General features: G+C 43.2%; 1 protein-coding gene across 1 annotated transcript in view; it reads left to right on the top strand.

The window, feature by feature from the left end:
- The window catches only part of rftn1b (raftlin, lipid raft linker 1b), a 95,322-nt gene that overhangs the window by 18,782 nt on the left and 51,980 nt on the right, over positions 1 to 24,560 (top strand). The window contains exon 3 of the mRNA XM_076081164.1: positions 23,793 to 23,970. Coding sequence (XP_075937279.1) covers positions 23,793 to 23,970 — 178 coding nt within the window. The remainder of the gene's footprint in view (positions 1 to 23,792; positions 23,971 to 24,560) is intronic.

Raw genomic sequence — 24,560 nt, forward strand, 5'->3', positions numbered from 1 at the left:
AGATCATGACCCTGCAGGGAGCTGAGAAAGCGCCTTGCTGTTGCTGTGTTAGATGGTGTGGAAAAAAGCCATTTCATCGTAAGCACGAGCGCAACAGACGGGATGAGTCCCATTTCCCCGAAATGTGATTTAAAAAAAAAAAAATGTTTAAAATGTCGGGAGGAATGAAAAATTGAAAAACGAGCTCAATGCGTCGCGTCTTCTCAGCGGGCAGGTTGGGAACGCTGGAAATATAAAGATGTCGCCCTTGACATCAAAGCAGGGCGAGCAGACATGTGAGGCCTGCAGACACACACACACACACACACACACACACACACACACACACACACACACACACACACACACACACCGTTTGATATCATCTCAGGAGCTAGACACATAATTTATATGCAAAACCCCCAGAGCCCCCTTGTTAATATGAGCTGTAGCAGTGTCGGCAGGTGAGTGACACGCAGGAGTAACCCTCCCCACCCACCAAGCCCCGCACCCACCACCACCACCGCTCCACTCAGATACCAGACCGAGCTGAAGGAGAGGTCAGCAGGAACGCCGCACGCCGGAGTGGCTTTCCGAGGGGAGATTAGTCCTTGGATGGCGGGGGGAGCCGGGATTTATCCCCTGGCTCCTCCGCTCCAGAGGTGGAATTGAATCGCAGTTATTGAAGGGGAGAATGACATTGAGGACTGAATTCACGGTCGTCTGCTTTTTACATTATATTTCCATTATATTCCCCGCTGCCCAGGGTGTGGCTGCGCAGCTCAAATCACAACATGATTGTAGATGCAGGCAGAGTTGAGTTGAATGTGTTTCTGATGGTGGGAGAAATCAAAAAAATGGGCAAGCGGTGATTGCGTTTTGGAAAATTGAACTGAATTAATAATCCTGACCTCCTTTGGAAAAGGCCGCTCTCTGCACACCGAGCGCTCCTGATGAATGCGTTCAACGTGATTACCGGAAGAATTGTGCAATCTCTTTAGAAATGTGCATGAAATATACATCGGCTGCCGTCCAAGCAGACAAATTCAGACTTTAGACGCCGCTTCTTGTTTCTGCCTCCATCCGCAGTCGGCGGCGTGCTACAGTAAGTGGATGCTGCTTGTATTGTTTGGAGCCACTCAGGCAGCAAAATGCCAAGCCAATCGTTTGCTGAGACAAAGATGTCAGAGCAGCATTTTAGGTGTGTGACAGAGCCAGAGCTCAGCAGGTTCCATTCAGTGAGCTTCAAACGGCTGCAACTGCTGACAAAGTTTTCAGCAACAGGAAACGTAGATTTCTGCTCGGTTCCTTCCTCTCCCTCCCTGTCTCTCACTCGGCAGTATGTTTAAGATTAGGTCCCCTTGTAATGCTTCATATTCTGTGCAGACTATTTCCTGTGTCTGAAGGCTTTGGTTTTGCAGTTAACTGAACTCAGTTTCCAGTATGCAGTATGAATGTGTGTGTGTGTGTGTGTGTGTGTGTGTGTGTGTGTGTGTGTATGGTGGTGTTGCGGAAAATTCAATTTCCCTCGCTCAAGAGAAAATATTCTCGTCATGATTTGATTCAGGCTGTCCAGGCCTGCAGGATGAGTGTTTTACAGGGGATGTCAGGAATATAAGACTGAGGGTCAGGGGTCAGTGAATAAGAGGAAAAAGGAAAGCAGACGTGTAACACCAAGTTGGTAAATCTCTGAGGGCACTTGGATTTGAATCGAATCCCTTGAGATTTGTTAGGATCCCAGTCGTGGCTGCACTTTCTGAATGACAACTGTCCCAGTGCTTCAGCAAAGCAACACATCCCGAGGCTCTCTGGGTGTTGTTTGTTGAGATACGAATTCTGCATGTGGGTGGGGAACCGGCGTGCGTCATTAGATGAGTGAGTGAGTGCGAGCGTCTTGAAGAGAGAGGAAATGAGGGGGGAAACCAAGATAGAGACTGTGTGTGTGTGTGTGTGGTGTGTATGACTTGTATGTCAGTATGTACACATGTAGTTGGTCTTTTTAGTCTGGGAACCTCCGTGTCTGGCTCTGTGTTGGTTTGTCTTGTGTTTCCGTGTGTTTGTACACTGCTGTGTTTTATCCAGCCTGCCCGCTTATTGCCTTTTGTAACGTGGCCTCTGCTGTTTTCCTGCCCGCCTGACAGACAATACGGTCGAGCTCCCTCTCAAAGCTTTATTGGCTCTTATTGCCATCCCACTCAGATCCAATATGCCAGTATTGATTGTGTTGAAATGCAATCAGGGTCTCCACAGCAGAGGAGCAAACAATCTAAATTTAACAAAACACCTCCGCCGGCCTTCAGACCCGGCCCTGATAGCACGTCCCAAAGAGGAACAAATGTATTTACGTGTGTGGAGAGAAATAGAGGCTGCTCCACGCGGTCGCAGCTATTGTTAGACGCTCTCTTAAGAAGCCTGCGAGGCCACACAGGCAAGAATGTGCAGGAAGTGACCTCAGCCTTGACCTCACTTGCTGCCGAGTGGGCGTTTACAGCGTGTTGTCAAAGCGAAAAAGACGTTTTGGGGTTTTCAACCTCAGATTTTAAGAAGTCCGTTAACGGACGAACTTTAATGTAAAAACGAAACTCGCGTTTGCAAAGTCGGATATCCCCACTGCTTGGTGACCTGACGATGGCTTGGTTTGAGCTTTAGGAAAATGCATACTTGGCATTCCTTCAGGGGTTGTGAAATTACTTTTTTGAGCTCCAGAGGTCAAACAATTTCCTCAGTTCATAGAGGAACAATGTGATCTCTCAGCTGAAGTGCAAACAAACAAACATCAAAATACGAGCTGTGAGTTTTCTCTCAACAGCGACAAGTAGTCGCACAATGACATTACGAGGTGCACTCTCAACATTTCCATACTTTTTCTTGAGAGGAAAAGGAAATGCTGTGAACATTGTGAATAACTATAATTTGTCAGCTTGAAAATTAAACTCTGAGCTGCCTCCCCGCCGCTCAAAGTTATATATTGCACCTCCAGAAAAACTCTGTGTCCTTTTCAAATCAATTGACGCACAGGTAGGAGAGGCTAGAATGTTTAATAATGTGTTAGATATTTGTTTTAAAATGCAATGAATTAATTTCAGGGAACATGTCGCTGCTTGAAATTCAGCAGTTACTCGAAAAAACAACAACAACAATCAATCTTTCTGTCCTCAAAAACACATCTTCGTAAGCAACGATGACTTGTAACATGAATTCATTAATTTTGCTTTTTTTTCAGCTGCCATCAATCATCGTGTGAGACATAGGTGTCATTTTTCAGTTTTCTGAATGTGAAATGAAAGTCTTCACTTTTCCAATATAATAGACTCTGACAACAAAACAAAGGTTTGCTTTGATGAGGTTCAGTTCGCAGGAGCTTTTCCATTAAGACTTGAGACAACGCAACACTTTATGTGTCGTCTTGGCTTTGCAGGCTGCAACGCAACACATTCAACACTTTCTATGACGCTCATGTCTGTAACGCATTAACCTTTATGCCTGAAGAGAATTATAAACATGCTTATAATCTGTTTATAACACTGTGTAATTATAGTTATAAGCACTCATAACTATTCAGAATGCTTTATAACAATAATCATTACCCATCATGAAACATTGTATAATGACGTTTTTTGATGCAAGGGTCATAGTGCATTACAATTACCATAGTTGTAATATATTATAATCTTTCTATAATGCATCATTATCACTGTTATTATATTGTGGTTATAAGTTACTCTAAGAGTTCAGTGATTTAGAATAGACTTAAAGCAAACAATGACCACTTAGTGTAATCTATAATCCCAATTAATGCATGCATTATAATACATTATTATATATTATACAACTATGGGAAATATAATACATTACTGCAAAAGAAATGTCAGTTATTGACCAGCAATTATGAACTATAGAGATAATTGACCTCATTACAAAATGCTTTATAATGTGTTTTAATGCTCATAAAGCATTATCAATATCCATGAGTGCTTATAACTATAATTATATATTGACATAGGAAGGTTTTAACTCATTATAAGTATGTTTATAATGCATTATAGGGGCGTAATAGAAAGTGTTCTTGAGAAGTGCAATGAAGCTGTAATTAAGACGTATTGCGTTTAGCAATAATTTCTGCATCTATAAAATTGGCAATAAAAAAAAACATGCAACCAATAAATGATTGGCACACTGATCCGAGATCTGAGGCCGAATTCTCGTCCTCTTTCCCTGAATCATCTTGTTTTTCTTTCAACACTTTCGGTTAGTCCGTTTTTGTGAGCGTTGGATCTCTCTCCTTTCGCAGACAGTTTCGGTTGCCTTTCTCCTCGTGCCAAATCTATTCCCACTCCCATTAACCAGCTCCAGCTGAGACTTACAGAGCTTCTGAAGTTATGGGAACCCCTCCCACCGCTCTGGACGTGTTAGAGAGTTGGAAACCGGGCATTTCATAAAAGCATATTTGAAGACATTCAGCTTGTTAGTATGAAATGGCAGAAGCAGTGCGTCTCTTTGTGCTCGTCAGACTTGTCTTACTCAGAAGCTCGCTCTCCAGTGAGGCCCACCGAAACTCAGGACATTAATAAGTGAAAAAAGCAGCTGTTTTATTTAAGTGTATTTGACAAATGGGGTGAGAAACTCATGGAAAACGTTTGTTGAGCAAAGCTGAATTGAGCAGCATCTTGAGACAGCACAGTGAGTCATGCTTCGACTAGCTGCGTATACACAGTGGCCTCGCAGACCTTTAATGTGATTTCATTCTCGCAAGCAGAACTAACAATTTGCCCGAGGCCGCTGTCAAACGGGAATGGAGACGCTTCGAACCCGCTCGTGTTTTCAACCAATCACATCAAGGGGTGGCATTCAAAAATAGCAAGCTGATTGGGGACAATTTGTGTGCACGTTACAGTTTGATTGCACTCGCACCCACGTGGGATGCAGAGAGAGCGGTTCGCCGGTGTGATGCATTTGCAGTCACGGAAGAGAGATGAGAGTAAAGTAATCAGAGTTCACCGTCCCCGGCTGCAACATAGACGTATCATTCTCTATTGTTCTGTGACGGCACCCTGATCGGTAGAGTTTATACCGTGTGTGATGATATGTTTAAACACACTGTGCAGACGCCATCACCTGCTGTGGAATTAGAGTGCACTGCTCACTAGGGAAGTTCCTAACGACTAATTTCCCTGATGCTTAAAAGAAGTTTCAAATAGTAGATTAGTATAAAAGTACAAAACACTCAGAAAACGTTCAAAATTCAGCACAGTTTCATTTAAAAGATGAAACGTGGTCCAAGTAGATCCTGTTTATATTACAGGAGCCATTTGAAAATCTTAATCACGTTTTTAAACTGCAAGGGGAATGTCAATCACAAGGTAGCTCCGCCCTAAAGCGTACCCTGCTTTACCGTGTATTTTACTCTAAATGGGACCATCATTTATTAAATAAATATACAAAATGAAAAAAATGATTTTACAAATCATATTGTATTGAAGAAGACTTGAAACTAGAGATTGAGACCATAAACTCATGTTTACAATGTTTACTGAGGTAATAAATCAGAAGTAGAGTCATTTTCTCATAGACTTCTATACAACCAGAGGAGTCGCCCCCTGGTGGACATTAGAGAGAATGCAGCTTTAAGGTACTTCCGCATTGGCTTCACTTTTCCGAACTGGAGGTTGGATTTGGTATCGCTAAAATTGTGCCAAAAAGTATCAGTATCCAAAAAAAGCCTCCTGGTCACCAGTGTGCAGTTGTACCAGCGGTATGTTTTGACAGATTGTCGCCGTAGACGTGTACAGTAATGTTCAATACGCACAACTGAGTAAATCTTTTCAGTTTAAATACAAATTAGCTTCTTTTTATGCCCCCTTTATATTCCCAGACAACAAAAAACAAAAACAAGAGGTTTGCATTATAAACCAGTGTTGACTTGTTTTTTGCTTTGTTTAACTGATTCAAAAAGATGACTTTCTGAAGCATACAGAATAAGAGGCAGCCATTTGTGTGCAATCTTTTTCAGTCTCTTGTTATAATCACAGACAAGAGACAGAGACAGGTGTCACAGCAGGTAGATAATTATGAAATGGATACCGCACACGTGTACTCACTCCGTCATGATTACACATCCGTCTCATATTTCACTGGGTTGTCTGGCTGTCTGTGGGTTCACCATTGTTTCCAAGGAGTCAAATGACAGTGGTGGGATGCAGGTTCGTATGAAGAGAGGCCACCTGTTGCTCAGCAGGGTCTCCATCTGGTGGGAGATTAAGGTGTGGGTGCGGGGGCCGTCTATAATTTGATTTAATTACTTCTGATGAGCCCAGGTGATGGATTAGCATTGTGGTTCTATTAGCATACGCTCGGCCTCTGGTTCCCCTTGGCCCTCCAGTGTAGCCCTGGGAAAACTCACAATATTCCCTTCATCTCAAAGCTGGAATAAGGATCAGATATTAGGCTGTTTTGCCTGTATGTAAGGAAATTAATATCCTTTTAGCCACCGCACTACCAGAAATATCTCAACAACTAGAGGATGGATTACCATGACATTTTGTGGATGAATTGTAGCTTGATAACTTTGATAATCCTTTAAGGTGCAATATACGGGACTCAGAGCATTACTATAGCAGCAAACAGCTATTTGCTGTGTTACGATATAGTGGAGTAATGTCTACACTGTCAGCGCTTTTGCCGGCTCGGCCTTCGCCATGTTGAGAGATGTCGCCTCAGCCGATCAGCATGCTACCACTTAACTAAGACGTCACTATAGTAAACATTTGACCTGTTAAACATATGTATGTTAGCATTGTCATCATGAGCATGTTAGCATGCTGACGTTTGCGTTTAGTTGTGCCAAACGCCTGGCTTTAAAGCTAATTTTACATAGTGGCCAAATGGTGGGATCATGTGATGCCATTGGGCTCAAAAAGACGTATTACTATAGACTTACATTGAAAAAGAGACGTTTGTAACACAGTGGATGTTTTATGTTAGGTAAATACTGGGAAACTGCCCAGTACGAACACTTGACTAGCGTTTATTTAAATCATTAGGTCCTAAAAGCTGTAAAATGAAGGAAACCCAGATTTATTATCTGAAATTTATACTTGTAAGTCAAACATTTTATGGTTAATGCGCCACTTAGCAACATTCATAGAAATGAACGGGACCCCACCTCCAACGCTGTATCCCGTTCTCTTTACACATCCACACTACAGAGCTGATAGCATGTCAACTCTTACAGTATACTTGCCAGGAAATTTAATTTTCATATTTAATTCATTGACTTTCTCCAAAATATCTATTATATGTTTAGACTAAATCTTTAAATGCCTACCGTATCCCAAGGTTGCCATTGGACGCGTGTCCCTGAGTTTAAAGAGACGTTAACTATAAAATAATTGAATCAGCTTTGGTTTCAAACCGAAGAGGTTTTTGTTTCATTTGAAGGTTAAAGTGAGAATATCTGACATTTGAAGGAACAATTCAAAACACAATCTTTCTCTTTCCAATGAAAATTGAATTGAAAGGCAATGAAGCTCAGCCTTGTTCAATCCCAAAGGGATTTGGTGCTGGAGCCTTGTTTGGCCCTGTAGCTTATGGTGCTGACACTTCAAGGACTTTATTCATTCTAAGCATTAACACCTCATCCGAGTCTGTACAATGTAAATTATTTAGTTTAGTAGTGCACTATGTGGCAGGTGTTACATTTAATTCACTTCTGGATAGAGAAGTGGATTTGCTAATTGCTATAGCTCATTATAAACAACAACACAAATAATCAATTTACATTACAACGACATGCTTTAGCAGTAAATACTATAGCAATGAGCAACAGCTCTCTCATTTGTTGGCATATCAACTGACCATCTGCCGAGACCATCCAACTGATTTGTACGTCACACACTCCCCTCCGGTGCAGCACACAACAGGAGCGTGAGGCTTGCTGCAACACAAATCAAATACAACGAAGGATTAGAAGTAGCCCGAATAACAGGAAAACCCTCGATATTACACGTTCTGAAAGCTTGAGGATGTGGAATAAAAGAAGAAGATAATCCTGATCTTAGTCTTGGCTTGTGTTTAGAGACTCCAGGATCAACAGGCCCAGATACCAACTGTTAACTGCTCTGCAAAAAAACAGGTCACTTGTACAGTTTCACAGTCGAGAGCATTTTTGCAAGCCTCAAACCATTTCACACTTTATTGTTATTTTTAGGGCGACTTCTCATCTTGTAAGTGTGGAACAGGCTGCCTAACAGTTGGTTGGTGGATTCTTTAAAAGGAGAAACATATTTAGTGTTACATTGAGGGTTATGGGCGCAAGAAGTCCAATATTCATTGATTTACTGTTCTTGATGAAATGTATCTGTGCAGGGTTGGCATTTTATTCTGCTGCTGCCAACATGTTATCAAGATTTTGTTCGACTTTGGCGTCTTCTCATCAAGAACACTTGACGTTTCGGGACAGAAAGTTTGACAGACATAAAATTGACAGGTTACAAACACTGTCATTTCAAATTTTTTTTTCATCATCTTTGTCCGCATGCTCAACACAAAGGCATCACCTGTAGACAGTATCCAAGGTATGAACCCATGTGGTAAAAGACTGTCAGAGGTAAAAAGGGGAATGTGACAAGTGAGCTCCTACATGTACCAAGCTCCCAGAGGTTTCCTCGGATCTAGATCACAACACATCCAGCAGTGAATTGTAATGTCCCAAAGCTGCCTTCGACACTCCCGATCACACCCACGCCCGCCTTCACTCGACACCGAATGTCTCCCGGCAGGTAGTTTGGACAAGCTTTCCTGCCAGCAGAGTACGAGAAGTGACATGTCGGGTTCTTCTCCCGTAGTAATTGAAAAGGCAAGCACAAATCTCACATTTCAACGGGTGAACTGGAGGAATGTCAAGGGCCTGTGGACGACTGTGAGAGTGTTGAGTCTGCGTTGCTTCGTTTTTTTGTCCAACGCCTGTGTTGACCTTAACCGCACAGGCTTATATCGATAACAACAAGGCCGCTCACACAATTACACAATGCAAGAGAGTAGGCACAGCACACTCGCCTCTCTCTCTCTCTCGCTGACCCGACACGCACAGACCTCGGCTCGGCTTCTTTATCATTGCCGTCCTGGTATCCAAGAGGAGGAGAGACGATGTCCTGCTTCATATCAAGGTTGTCACGAAAGGCACTGGATCAAATTTTTCGAAAGGAGGTCCGTTTAGCTCCACAAACAGACGTGAAGAGAGGCTCTCTTTGGGCAAGCTGACGCGGCTCTGACTGACCGTGTCATTTACGGCGGAAAATCGTCTCACACGGACACTCACTATTCATATTTGTGAATAAATGTTTGCAGTTCGCTCACTGCATGCAAACCTTGATAATACGAACACAATTACATCACTGCACACCAACAAACAGTGATGACAGGTAATAAGTACAGTTGCTCAAGTACTGTACTCCACTTTTATGTTACGTTCTACCTCTCCTCCACAACATGTATCTGTCAGCTGCAGTTGCCTGCTGAGACACGGATGTGTAGGCTACATCTTCCTGATAATACTAATGTACATTAAAGGTACCTTCATACTGTGAGAGGTTGTTGTTTCCAGTGTAAACAAACAATGTAGGCAGCAGCTCTCATGAATGTGCACAGCTTGTCGTTTCTGCTTGCGAGTTGATAATGGCAACTTCTTTATTACGCTGCAGCCGTGAAGAAAAACAATATGCAAATTTTAGTCTTCATTTTAGTTTGATTGTGGGCCAAAACTATTTACGATATTGCAAAGCTAAAGTTGCTATTTGGGTCCTGTGATATTGCTCATCATTTTCCTCTATTTTAAGCCACTATTTGGCTACGTGATGGAGTTAAAACACAGGTCGTTAGTAGGACTGTATGTAGCCAGTAGCCACTGCTGAAGCCATTTAAAATACACTACAAAGACAAGTCTGTGCAGCAGACACCGTGGTAAGTGTTTCATGTCTAAAAGCACCTTAATGAGTTTTACATTGTGGTTTGCCACTTTGGTAAAGGACCAGAATACCTCTTCTAAAACAGCCAGCACTTTAGATAATCATCTGAAGCATTCCACAGTAAAAGAAAAAAAGGTCCTCGATTATTTCAGAATGTATAAAACACTGTATAAGATGTATAAGATATTTCTTTTCTGTCTGACACAGAACAGAATTTTCTTCTGCCTGAAAGGTGACAACAATAATCGCACCGGTTGTTTGCTCTGGTTGCAGTGTTCAGCGTATACGGAGCAAATTATGCACCTCAATCAGCGGCACAAAACATCTAATGGCAGACCCACGGTGCCACCAAAACACCCCGAGCCTGTCGGAGAACTTAATCATCGCAGAACCCCGTGTTTTAAAATTCTAATTTGCACTCTTTTGCAATGCTAATGGAAGAAAACCCCCACCAATCAAGCTGGCACGTCATGGCTGAAAACGCTTCAAGTGTGATTTTTCTACAGGCGGTTAATGTCGGGGTGTAGCCTACTGTATGGGTGGGTAAAAAAAACAAAAACGCAACTTGTAGTCAGCAGAGAACAGGAAGTCAGAGTGGTGTGCGGCTCCTGAGCTGAAAACGCAGCAGTGGAGCCGTCGTGGGCTTTGATCAACAACCTGCTCATTTACCACAGCTTGTGTCTCGAGCGGCGTCTCCAGGCAACTGAGGGCTGTCAGCGGAGGAGGTGGCGTCGAGCGGACAAAACGCACTCTGGAGGCCTCCTGTCAGGCTGAAGACTGGTGATGGAGGCACACTTTAATCCCTGAGAGAAAGAGAGAGAGAGAGAGAGAAAATGTAACAGAGGGAAAAGATACAGACCCTTTTTCCTTTCTATATATAAACCTTTTTACTGGCTGAACAAATTGCAGGTAGTTTTCCGCTATCAAGACGTCCGGCGCCTTTTCATTTAGCCGTGCGCCTTCAAAATGCAGTGTTCCAGTCATTTAGCGAGGCGAACAGCAGATGAATTTGGCTTGCTTTTCTCCCCATCTCCGGTAAAAGCTTCCGCCGGAGCTCTGGACACAGATTGGGAGATGCATATGTATTTAGAAATTTGCCCAGGCAGACTTAAATGCTCGGTCTAGACCAAGAGACGGCAATTGCATTAGCATTTAGCCGGCCATGCAGTCTATTTGTTATTCTCTTTATTTACCCAGAAAAGCTCTGCTGTGTACTTTTATTCTGTGTTGCCCTTCACACTCGCTCAGTTACAGACATTAAGGCATGAGAGCTGCCCAGTACGACCACAGTCTGGTGCCAGTCAGCAGCTCCATCTGAGCACTAGGCTTGCTAAGCACCTTGCTCAAGGGCATCTTAACGGGAGTTGTTGAAGGAGCAAAGAAGCGTGTCTCATTCGCTTCCCGCGTCCAGATTTTCCTCGCTCCTCCGGTCACGAGTTTGCTTTTTGAATTTTTGCCTCGGGGCAGATGCTCCACCAATTTTCCAGTTCCCATTTCCCTCCTGTTTTTTTCCCCCCCACTCTAAACCCATCCTTTGGTGCACATCACCCTAATGGTAAGCTGGCAATGTCAATGTGCACGTTGTCAACATCACAAACTGCAGAATTGGGGATTTGGAGGAGGGTAAAGAAAACTTTTTTTTGGTCAAACATATGGTAGAAATGAATGGCCTTAAGTCTAAATGACTTACATCCAGTTCAATATGAAACACTTCAGAGTGTTCATAGCAACTCTCAGAGTCACGAAACTCAATACATACCCACAACTCTTTTTTGCGTGAAATCAGGCGTCTACTTTTTGAATAACATCCGACTGATGGGAGTGATATAAATCAACACTACTCTGGAAGGCGATGCGTTTTTGTTTGTTTTTTAATATAATCATTCGATTCGACCCCTGGCAGCGGCTCGGTCCTCCGTTATTAGCGCAGCAAGTGTCATCATGTCCGCTCGCAGCATCTGGGAAGTGAACAGGAGCAGACTGTTCTGCTCTACATGCAGGTGTGATCCCATCGGTCTGAGTGCGACTGTGTGAATTCGTGGTGGGAGAGCGCAGGAGGTGTGAATGGAACAGAGCTAGAGAGTGTGTCTACAGTCTGTGTGTGTGTGTGTGTGTGTGTGTGTGTGTGTGTGTGTGGAAATTATGCTCTAAAATAAGATATAGTTTCATTTGAAAAACTGGACTCAGATGTACAGAATTTGTTTGGTGGACATGGTGCAGCGGATTGCTTCTCTACATGCGAGTGAGTGAGTGATTAAGCAAGATATACAAAGAAGTTGAGTGAACACCAGGAGGCAACAGCTAGTTCTTAAACCTGCATTCTCTCTAGTGGCCATCAGGGGGTGACTCCTCTGGTTGTTAAAAGAAGTCTGGTTGTATAGAAGTCTATGAGAAAATGACTCTACTTCTCTCTTGATTTATTCCCTCAGTAAACATTGTAAACATGAGTTTATGGTCTCAATCTCTAGTTTCAAGTCTTCTTCAATACAGCATGATGTTCATTTAGTAAATTATGATCAATTTAGAGTCCAATAGACAAGATGCCAAAATACCAAACCCAAAGGCTTCAAAACCACAGAACAAAAAACACTGCACAGTGATCAATACTATTAAGAGGAAGAACTTTAACAACTATATGGAAAGTTATCAAAGCATAACAATATTCCATTGCAATGATAGCGAGGTAAACTTTTTTTTATCTCAGGAGAACCTGCTTGCTGTTTTCAGTTGAACATGAGTGAGAGCGTGTGATCACATCTACTCTCATGACTCGTCTGCACAGGAGGTTGGGAGTTTCAGTCTTCTGTCTGAAGCGCGTCCGGCGGAACAGATTCTATTTGAATCAATCCAGCTGTCTACAGAGGCTGCTTGATGGCTCCTGTTTCACTCTTGTTATATACGCATGCAACCTATTTCATGCTGTAACATACATGTCAGTCCATCACTTGATACAGGTTTTGATTTTAAACAGGTTTTTTTCTGATTAACAGGTAGCATCTGGGAGCTGCAATTTAAATTGCTATTTCATGCTTGTTTTGCCAGACAACAGAAACAAAAAAAATATGTACAATTATTATGGATGTTTTAAAACACTGCAGGTGATCACAGAGAGAGCAGAATGAGAGAGAGAACAGAGGTTTATCCAGCTGAGACCGTCTGTCCAGCTCCATCTCAGATGTTGTCTGTCATGCACATGTTTGTTGTTTGCCAAATGAAAGAGTAGGACAAAAAAAAAAAAGATTTAGCAAGTTTAGCCACAGTAACCGTCAAAGTGTTTTAGTGTGGATGGAGATCTTTATAAAAACCCGATGGATCTCTCCGTTTCACACTTAAACAGCTTTGTCACATTTAGCCGGCTTAGTGTGGATGTAGACTGAGGGACCAAACAAGCAACTGAGCGAGCAAATAAATACGTGTGTGTGTGTGTGTGTGTGTATGTGTGTGTGTGTGTGTGTGTGTGTGTGTGTGTGTGTGTGTGTAAATCAGGGAGGGAATGAGAAAGCGAGCGAATAAGTGAGTGAGTGAGTGAGTGAGTGAGTACAACTGCAGTCATTAGGTGAATGTGGCAAGTGCAAGTGTGTGAATGAGTAATTAGCATATAAGTCAAAGGGAATGAAGTGAATACAGTACATATGTGTGTGTGTGAGTGAGAGTGAGAGAAAAGGAACGAGAGGGAGGGAGGCACCAATAAACCCAGTGACTTTCCCAGTGACTCATTAGGTGGGTAATTAAGGCACAAAGCTTCGGCCCCAGGGCTCCACCGAGCTGCACTCTGAGCCCCGACTGCTAATGACGCCGCCCTGGACCTCAGAGAGAGGGAGGGAGGGAGGGAGAAACAAAGATATAGGCAGAGAGACATAGATTAGTCCGCGCAGTAGGTGCCCCGACTGCTCCTCACACACTTGAAAAGACGGAGGGGTCGATACCGTTCACACCCTGCTGGGAAATAATGGACAGTAAACCCAACTAAAGAATACTGTTGAGTTCCCTCACCTTTGTAACCTTTTAACAAGATTCAAGGTTGAAAAATAAATAAAAGCTACTTTGTTGCATTTATACACATGTTGTAACGACAACGTTACAACATGTGCCAGGCATCAACCTCCGGGTCTGACCAGTGAAGTCAATGCAGAAGTGCCTAATTAGCGAGTTGCGCTAATTAGCAAATGTTAGCATGCTAACACGGTAAAATACCTGCTAAACACCACGTGCGTTAGCATTGTCGTTGTGAGCGCATTAGCGTGCTGATGCTATGATCACCGTGCCTGAGTACAGCCTCACAGAGATGCTAACATGGCTGTAGACTTATACTCGTGTTACACTGTGGGTACAGATTGGGAAGTATTTTACAGGAGAAAAGTATTATTTCTTTATGGCACATTGTTTATTAACGAGAACTGAATAACCGGAATTTTCTTTTGAAAATAGCCAATGTTTGACCAGCTGGGGATTTTTTCATACCTTGCCCTGGCTTGCTCCACTATCTTGACACTGCGGAGAAGAGACGACAGAAAAATACAGAAAATGGACACTTACATGTAGAGGCAGAAAAAGAGGTTAAGAGCAGCAGAGACCCTTCAAAGATTCTGCTCTTCTCTACACAGTAGGAGGGGGGAGCGAGATGGAGAGAGAGAAGGAGAGTTGAATGGGGGGGGGACAGATTCCCTGCAGAGAGCAGAGGCAAAAAAATAGACTAAATGTGCAGAGGAGCCAAGCAGGGAAGCTTCCCCCAAAGGGGTGAGAGCAACCGGAGCTGAGGGAGAGGAGAGAAAAAATAAAGGAGGTGGCGGCGGGGAGGACAGACGAGTCACTGGCATTTCCATTTTGAGCCTGTATGAAGGCTAATGACTCAAGGTGGGCTGCTGAGACCCGAGCGAGGGTTCTGCAGGTGGTCCTCACAGGAGTGGAGAGCTCCTGAGGAGACTAAGGCCATTTTAATTGGACACTGAATTACGATATGACTGCTTCACGGAGAGAATAGTCGGGTGGTGCTTTCAGTTCCAAAAGGCCAATTACAGCATATTCATGTTGCGTCGCTTTTATCGAGACTTTATGAAGGTGCACAGGTTTCGTCTTCGGTTTATTCCTGATGGGTCGATGACCAATTCTGATCGGGGGAAAATAGCTTTTGGCATTGCAGAGTCATTGCTTTGGGAAAGAAAACAATTAGAGGGGGATTAAGATTATAAATAAAGTTCACCAAGGGGTGGTTTTTGACTACTACAGCAGGTCATTGGTCTGTTTAATGTGTTGTGTGTACCTAGATACAGATCAGACCCCCACCTGTCAATCACTCAACATAACACACCAGTCACAGCTGTCACGTGTTTATGTGCTACATGTATTTAGGTATGTGTTTTATGAGAACGTTACTTTTAGGAGGCCTCCTTGTTCCGTTAAAATGTACCGCGTGAGGAGTAGAAGTGGGTTTAACTTTCACTCGCTGTCACAGCGGCTGTGTTCACTCACTGTACTGTCGCAGTCTCGGCTCCTCACATGTGCCACCTGGTGGCCGTTGGTGTGCACTGCAGCTAGCCCCTCTCTGGACAAACAAAAGCACTCAAACGTGATGCTAATTATGAAGCAATATTAGCTTTCATTTTGAGTCATCTTACTTGTCACCGTGTGAATGTAACCCTAATAATCAGTCTCTTTTTGCTCAGTTTTGGCCTCCACCAACTCCCCCGCGAAAAATATCTGGCTCTTTAGCTGTTAGATGCTTCACTATGTCCCCCAGCTAGTTGCTAACTATTTCTGTCTGCTGTTTGGTGCTGAGCAGGTACCGTGTGCAGTGGATTTTTGAGAGCTTTTCCAAGTTAAACAGCCGCCTCCTACAGCTTAAAGTGAAGTTAAAACAGTAGGAGATAATTCAGCAGTAGGAGATTATTCTCAGTGGGTTTATCACCAGGATCAACCCCTTCACATACAATCTAAAATACTGTAAGTACATTGATGTATTTCACAATTGTACTTTGCTTGGCTATGACTCGGCTATATCTGCTCGTTTCATGCGTGTCTTGTCAGGTACGGAGAGTCGTGTTGCGTCATATCAGAAATAAATCCCTCCTGTCCCCAGTGGCACAGCAGCATTTTCCTCAACTTATTTCCATCTGAGAGAAAACAAAAACACTCTGTCCTCTAAGATGCTGTGCACCAGTATGAACACGACAGCTGCTAATTGAGCCATTACTATTAGCCGAAACAAACACTTCTCTAATCATGAGGCTGAGGCTAGTATCACCGAATGAGAGATGTGGTGGATAGGAGCAGCAGGATCGGAAATCAGTTGCAGCGGGTGGATAATATATGCCGGGCTATTTTATCCCCGATGCAAATGTGGTCGAACCATCTCTCCCGGAGGCGGTGCATGGCGCGCGTGTGTGCAGAGCCTCGGTGCTTCAATCTTTCAGCTTATTAATTTCATATTTACTCATTTATTTTTAAATGTGTTGAGTGATGGAAAAGCGGCAGGCCGCAGCCCAGAGGTGCTTACATGGCAGATGGGTTTAAAAGGGGAAGTGAGCCAGTGTCAGAGGCAAGATTTCAATTCAAAGTTGAGGTTTTTTTTTCTCTCTTTTATTATTCATGCAAGAGAGAATTATCAACTGAAAGTCAACTGAGCATACATGGCGTCCTACTGTGCCTCTTTGTTCGATACGAACGCTACACTTGATCAGTTTGGGCTCAAATGTCCTTAATCAAAAGCACACTGACATCTTTTGAGAAATGTCCAATGTTTGTCTTTTTTTTAAAGCCTTTTGAAGGAGCAAAACTGGCACTTTTACCGCAGCAAAGTCTTTATTGTGCCTCTATTTACTTCATGCGTCTTAGACCACCAAGCTATCCAAGTGTAAATGCAACCAAGGAGAGTTGGGAGACGTTCAGATTGCTTACTGTAGAAATGGTCTTTGTTAGTAGTCCATTCGCTGGTTTACATGGCGACTTGCAGTCATGATCCAGATTTAAAGTGCTTCAACTAATTTATACCGAGCCACTTCCTGTGCCTTTGGGCAGATCAAGTAGCTGTCCGATTTAAAAAAAGAGAATGAAACTAGTCCGTTGACACAGTCTGGGTAACCTTGCTCAACTTTTTCTTAAGCGCTGTGGTGGACAGGGCTCATTCCTGGTATTCGATTTTGAAATATGAACTCTGGATTTCCACTATTTACAATGCCGTGACATCTTTCCGGTGATGAAACATCCTGTGCGGGTTCTGTTTTTCGGTCTGAATGTCCACTAAATACAACTAGGAAGCATTTCAGATGCATTGCTGTCAAATTGCTCAAACGTTAGGAAGAAGAGTTTCCTAGTTTCCTACAGACAATTTAAATCAGAAGCACGTCGGCCAGATGTTAAGAAATATAAATGCAGGTCAGTATGTGGGACGTAGAGGGAGGCACATCTAGGGTCTTGCTACTTTAATAATGGCAGGTGATAAAGACACTAAAATAATCAAAACACATCATTTATATATCCATGTGCTCAATTTGCTAAGCTTTTGTCTCGCTCATAACCCACTCATGTGTGTTCAAGTGTATCGCAAATATAGAAAACTTGATGTAAATATCATATTTCTGTTTGTTTCATGGTGCAATGTGAGGAAGGCTACTACAGATCTGTGTGGAGAGATGAGATCTTTTAATCCGACGATATTTGGGTGTATTCAGTGGAGTGAAGGCTTCAATGGACGCTGAAGTCACATGCTTCATTTATATCATCATATGTTCACTATGTTTCCAGTGCACTTTGTCGCACTGTGCATTTATCGATACACAAACTTTTCCACCTCAGCCACAACGTAAAAAACTATTTCTGGTACTTCAAGATTTTCTTTTAAAATTGTCCCCTCAGGTTTCTCTATGCGCAAATTGAAAATGCGCATAAAACAGGTGGATGGAAATGCACCTAGTGTCAGTTGTTGAATGTTTTAGCACAAAGACTTCTTTTCCATCTCCTCTTCCCTCTTCTGTATCTCCTTGTTCTCCTCCTTTGCTCTCCGTCTTCTTGTCGTCTTCCTTCTCCTAGTTCGTCTCCTCCCCAGCTTTCTTATTCTTGTATATGTGTAATTTACTCCATCCCCTGCTCTCTATGTTTATGAAATGTTTGGGATTTTGTCCAGATAAGAGACACATTAAATCCTCAGCTGAATCCCAGAGATGAGTCAGTTAAATATGTGTGGCCATGAGTGCGAGGTCAGCATCAGAGAAACAAACTGAACGGGTGTTTATTATTTATAAACCTTAGATGAACTCTCTCATGGATGCATACTCAAACTGTATGTTTACATCTTCACTCTGAACTGAAGGCAGAGCGGGGCAAGGCTTGTTCCCACACACTCGCTCCCTCCTCTCTCTCTTTGAACACACACACACACACACAACCTCTCTCTGCTTAAGTCTTTCTTCGTCAGGGAAAAAAAAAGTTGGCATGCGTTTTTCCAAACCACGGATACGTTGATTGTGGACATTTATGCATTTGTTCAGAGCAGTAGTAAAACGAGTGATGCACAAAGCATGTGATGTAATATTTCAAGCAACCATTGTTGAAGTTACGCGGTATAATAACCAGTATAACACTTAGGAAGGGTGGACCAGTCGAGAGGACACTATTTGATAGATCAGTCATCTGTGGGAGCTGCATTCACTTTGTTTTCCTACATTTTGTAGTTTGTGTTCTTCACTTTAAAAAGGCACTAATGTTAAACTACAGGACTTTGATTTAAACAACTTCATTCTCATACAGCATAAGAGTTATTCTGACCTCTGACCTGTCATCCAACATAAAAAGTGCGCAACTGATCTTACCATTAGCCTGAAGACACTCCCTCTTCACACATCCATGCAGACAGACACACACACACACACACACACACACTTGTGTTTCTGTTTGACGGCTCCGCGCTAACACAATTTTCCAGAAAAACCAATTTGTTGGTTGTCAGCCAGAAGGCCCCTTTTTTTCTCATTATTTGTCAAGAAGCGATTTGTTTCTGTGAGTTTAGGGCTCCTCTCTGTTGATATGAGAGAGAATGTTCTTCCAGGGTAAACAAAAAGACTGAGTGGAGTAATTGGCTGCCAGTTTGCCGTGTAAGGTTTACCAGATTGCCTGTGTGATCGACCACCAACTCCTTCAAAAAGGCCTAAATATTCGCAGTGTGAGACATCAACACTGACACTTGCATACAGCAGTTATACGGCAGCTAATTTGCTCTCATCCACGCGAACAAAGAGATTCTCCTTGGATAACGCGATTTCGGGGCATAGTAAACATCCTTACAACAGCACGAGATTCAGGGAAACTTCGCGCTGGGCCACACTTTTGCTCTGGGGACAGCAGGATAAATAAAATTTGCTCTTATAAATAAATGTAGAGCCTGTGTATTTAAAGGCCTCTGGATGAGATTATTAGCAGCTCACACAGCGATTAAAGCCAACTTAAGAAGTCGCCAGCGGCTGTGTTCCCACTGCCTAATTGAAACCATTCCTTATTTACTCATCTCAACTAAGGGGATCAGAGAGCAGGCAAAGACGGTTTCATTTTCCACTTAATATCCACCGCGCCGTGAACCGTGCGCGCGCACAATAGGGTCCCTCTGGGGAAAGGACAGTGTCTTCACGTCGCACCAAAATGAAGGGGGAAGGAAGGGGGAAAAAATAAATAAAAATCACAGATCACAGAAGGATTAATTCCATTTCTAAAGGAGAGCCAGCCAGCGGTGGAGAAAGGAGGGGAGGAGGAGCAGAAGGGGGGGGGGGGGGGGGCTTGCGATGGCGGCCTATTTCTTTGTGTTAATTCCTCCACGCCTTTTAACTTCTAAAGCTCCTGCATTGTGGCGCAGTAGGACAGAGTGTGATTGAGAAATTTGGAAGAGTATTTTTAGCCAAAGCACTGGCTTTCCCTGAGGGGATGGCATATGATTTTTTTTTATTCCCTCCCTCTTCCTCTTCTCCTGCTTCTGTCGTGGTTTCACAATGAACCTCTGGATTTGTGCCCGGGAGGAAGAGGTGGGATCCGAACTGAATCAGCTCGCTCTACCTACATCACAGGAGCTGCCTCCTGATTGGCGCTACCAGTGTTTGTTCCAGAAATCCCTTCCTTTTTGTTTTTTTTCCCTCTCTATTGCAGTCCTGACAATGTAGTGTAGCACGCTGAAGGCACGCCACATCATCGTGTTACACAACCTGCACGAAACGGTCGAATGATGTCGCACATATATGAGCTTTAGTTGAATTTATCTGCCAGAGGACGTGTGGTTTGTCTAGATGTACAGGGAGTGACAGGCTTCATGCAAAAGGATTATGATGATCTCATTCTGGAGGAATTACAGCTGCAATTAATTACAGATGTTCAAAATACGGAATATGCAACCTGATTTTTTAAAACAGCTCAAAGACATCGGAAGGAAAAGTCCCGGACTGGAGGCATAGATGAAGTTATTGTGGTTTAGATTGGACGTGCAATTTTTTTCACCTCTCTTTATTCACATCAATGTGTTTGTGTTCATTCACAACACACATTCACCGACTGTACAGGCGTTAGCTGTTGATATCGAGCAATAGACCTTGAAGGCAGATCCCACCATACAGCAGCTTTTACACATTCTGTTGTTTACTAGCTGACAAAAGTGACAAGGAGGCACCCTCACACAATGCAATCAGACTCTATACCTGCGTTGCGTTTGTGTGACGGACATAGACTGTATATAAGAAGTGGACGTAGTCGTCGTGACGTCCCCCATTGGTTTTGTGGACTGACGTTGTGAAGACTCGATTTAGGCGTTTTGGCCATCGCGGGGGTTTTTTTGCAACCAGAGAATGGAAGTGACCATATTAGGACTGCGGAGGAGTGACATAGAGATGCCGTACACGGCTCTGGTAGCGACCTGTCAATCACAGTAGCCCCGCCCTAAAGCATACTCTGCTTTATGGTCTATTTTATTCTAAATGGACCATAATTTACTAAATGAACATCATGCTGTATTGAAGAAGACTTGAAACTAGAGATTGAGACCATAAACTCATGTTTACAATGTTTACTGAGGTAATAAATCAAGAGAGAAGTAGAGTCATTTTCTCATAGACTTCTATACAACCAGAGGAGTCGCCCCCTGGTGGTCAGTAGACAGAATACAAGTTTAACTTCCTCATTGGCTTCACTTTTCAGAACTGGAGGTTTGCCGCCTGGTGACAGATCTTTGTTTGTTCATGAATTGGAGTAAATAACTGTTGGATTACTGAACACACTAAGAAAGCATTGGACAAAGAAATACAACTAAAACATCATGTATCTTAATATATTGGCCTCAACTGGAGCCAATGAGAATGCAATGCTCTCCATCTGATGTTGTTTAATACAACTAAAACATCATGTATCTTAATATATTGGACTCAACTGGAGCCAATGAGAATGCAATGCTCTCCGTCTGATGTTGGCTTCCAGCAGCCTCTAAGTGATGTGCATAAAACTATGCTTCCAAGATAGCAAAATTCAAATTTATATTGCACATCTACAATCATGCCAAGTGCATGTCCAATAAAACCCTTCAACGGCTTCTTAGATAAATAATGCATGAAATCTCACTGTGAATGTAAAGACATGCAGAACAATTGACAATGGGAAAGCATGTCGAATTACACATCAGCAGCACTTTATGTGCAGTTCAATAAATCACTCACTGTGATATGAAGACCAACAGATCCACACGTTACCGTCACAGCAACGCAGGCGCTTGTCAGCTTTGTTTGCGCCGGCCAGAGGCAATAAATGACGCAGATGTTGTGCAGAGCTGCTGCTTCGCACACATTAACAAGACTTCAACATCAAACAAGCAGCAACACTGGGCATGTGTGAGAGCGTGCCGTTTGGTGTCAGGAGTTTAAATGTGGGATGACTGACTGACCTCAACTTGGCCCCTGATGCCCACGTGTTTGCACGGTGGGAAGTCACTATGCGTGTGACATGAAAACCGTTTTCCACAGCTCAAAGTTATGTTTATTTATACAAGAGAATTATTCTCCATTTTTTTCACATTTCCAATAAGAGAACGAAAGCGGGAGGTCCTGACCAATTACATTCAGGCTTTGCAGATTTTGGATGCACACACAGAATCAATCAGAAGCAGATTTTATAGCAGTGCATCATAGCGACAGTTTATGGGTTTCAAATATTAAGTCATCTGTATCCAAATACACCTTGAAAGCAGCTTTTTCAGCCTTGTCATACACAATACTGCTATTATGTGAAAGTCTTGTTTGCGTTGCTGACTCCACCTGAAACCAAACACACAAAGCCCGGGCTGGCATCGTCTCACCAGTCCCCTCTCTCTGACCTCCCATTGAACTTCTGTACTTTGACTTTTCCCATGGATCTGAACGGTTCCTTCTGTATAGTCTCATTGACTCTAATTAGCCATAGCGGCATTTCCCACATCTTGTGACAGCTTGTACAGATGACCAGACCTCCCCTCCCTCCCTCCTCTCCTCTCCCCGGTCTCTCGTTTTGCATCCAGCTCTTTGTGTTGGCGCTCTCCCACGCGCCCAGCTGTTTGGCCCGCAGTAAATGTCGCCTCGTACGGCGCACTGCTGGGATCCCAGCCGTCATGCATCCGGGGGCCAAGCGCCGTCTCGATCATGGTCTGTCGAGCTTTCCCTCTCTTCCTCTCTGTTTTTTTGACCTCTCTTCCTCCATCTTTCCTGTCCATCGACCTCTCCTTCCCGCTATCAAGCTCTCCATTTAATAGTCTAATTGCTCCCATTCCTAAACCTGAACCACTCTCCCCTTCCCGTTGCCATTACCATACATCCTGATTGGCTGATGTTGCCTGACAGAGGTTGCGAGTGGCTTGTTGTAACACAGCATGGTTGCTCCCTGAAACAGGAAGTCACCAGCGGCTGTCTGCTGTAGGTTTTCATCCCTCAGGGAGGTGTGGGGAAGGCGGCTCGGAGGAAATAATGCAAAGAAATAGCTCTGCGCAGCAGCTCCGTACCGTTTTTTTTTCACTGATTGCAGCTCTTTAATGTCAGGCCCCTGTCCGCTGTTTGTGGACAGTTGAGCTGAGAGGGAATCAAAGTAAGTGTCAAATTTTAAAAGCGCTTTCATAATACAGAGCCTAAGCAATCAGCTCTAATTGGATTTTGAGCCACTCTTATTAACTCCCAGATTGAGGGGATGGAGCGAAAAGCGTGATACTAATTGTCAAAACAAACTCTAAAAATCAGTGTTGGTATCTGAATTGCAAATCTTCACGTGGTTTTTTTGTTCTTCAGCTCTGTTGTGCTGTTGGGCACATGTCGATCTGTACCAGAACGTTTCTACAATAATACAAACCCTCACACATAAATTAAATGTAAGAAATCAAAAAGAGGCTAACTGCTGTGAAAAAAAGGACCGTCATTTACATAATTTGCATAGTGTGACAGAAATAGTCCAGATACAAAGAACTGCAGGGGAACAATTATGTTTGTGTTATTTCCTTTGATCGGTTTACCTGAAACTATACGCACTAGATGTTCTCGCTGAGCTGCATGAAGACTGGAACAACTAAATTGATGCTAAATCCTTCTCACCGACATTTTTTCTTTTAAAAGGTCAACAGGGAAGAAAACACAAATTCAGTCACTGAATTAAACCATGGCTGACAGTCAAAGAACAAGAAAACTCAAACAGAAATCCAAAGTCACATCCCTGCTTGCTGCAAGCAGGAAACTTTCTTCAGAAAGGTTGAATGCAAAAGCGGCACGTATAGCAGCACAATAACTGTGTCCAAATAAAACCCACAAAAATGAATTTGAGTCATTCTACATACAAATTGTTTTTGTCTCACACATCGTCTCCCTGTTTGGTGTCTCTCAGGCGGGACGTCCACGCTGCGTCTCTCGTCGGTGCGGGAGCTGCCCGGCCAGCTGCAGGAGCTCTACCAGCAGGGCTTTGTTCTGGCGTCCGTTCACCCGTTCATCCATCCCTGTGGTCCAGAGTCCAACAGCCCACAGCACCAGCTCTACCGGGCCATCCTGATCCGACTCAACGACGGGTAAGGGCCACATGAGAGGGACTTTTGACCATTAAATGTGTAATTATCTGACATGGGGAAATAAGGGGCGAAGGGTGCGAACATTCCACCCAGCTTAAGCTGATGGGAACATCCACCGACAATTTAGTCGTTAAAGGTTTCCAGTGAAATAATGCATGCATGAGTATTAGTAGCATTTCCTTTATGTTTTACAGTCACATACAGTAAAAATGTTTACGCTGGCATTTGATGTTGATTGTTTACAAAACAAAAGTAAAAAACAAAACAAAAGAGAATTTGTGGAAGTGTAAAACAATGAACTAAAATATGTGTTGCTTACAACGTAAGCACTTTTCCAAGAGTGTTGGAAAACTACGGTGGCCTTCAAGTAACGTAAGAACGTGAAAGGCTCTCTCTAGAACTAACGTCTTTAGTTTGTCTGCTCTGGGCTACTGTAGAAACATGGAAGCGGAACATATCGGACTCTGTGAGGAGGACAAGCTTCCTGAGTAGATATAACCGGCTCATTCTAAGCTAACGAAAACACAACTCTTAGTTTCAGGTGATTATGCACTCATGAAAACATAGTTATGAATACTTTATTCCATTTC

Source organism: Anarhichas minor, unplaced genomic scaffold, assembly GCF_050575085.1.
Source record: "Anarhichas minor isolate MPS153535 unplaced genomic scaffold, ASM5057508v1 ptg000079l, whole genome shotgun sequence".
In the NCBI taxonomy this organism is placed as follows: Eukaryota; Metazoa; Chordata; class Actinopteri; order Perciformes; family Anarhichadidae; genus Anarhichas; species Anarhichas minor.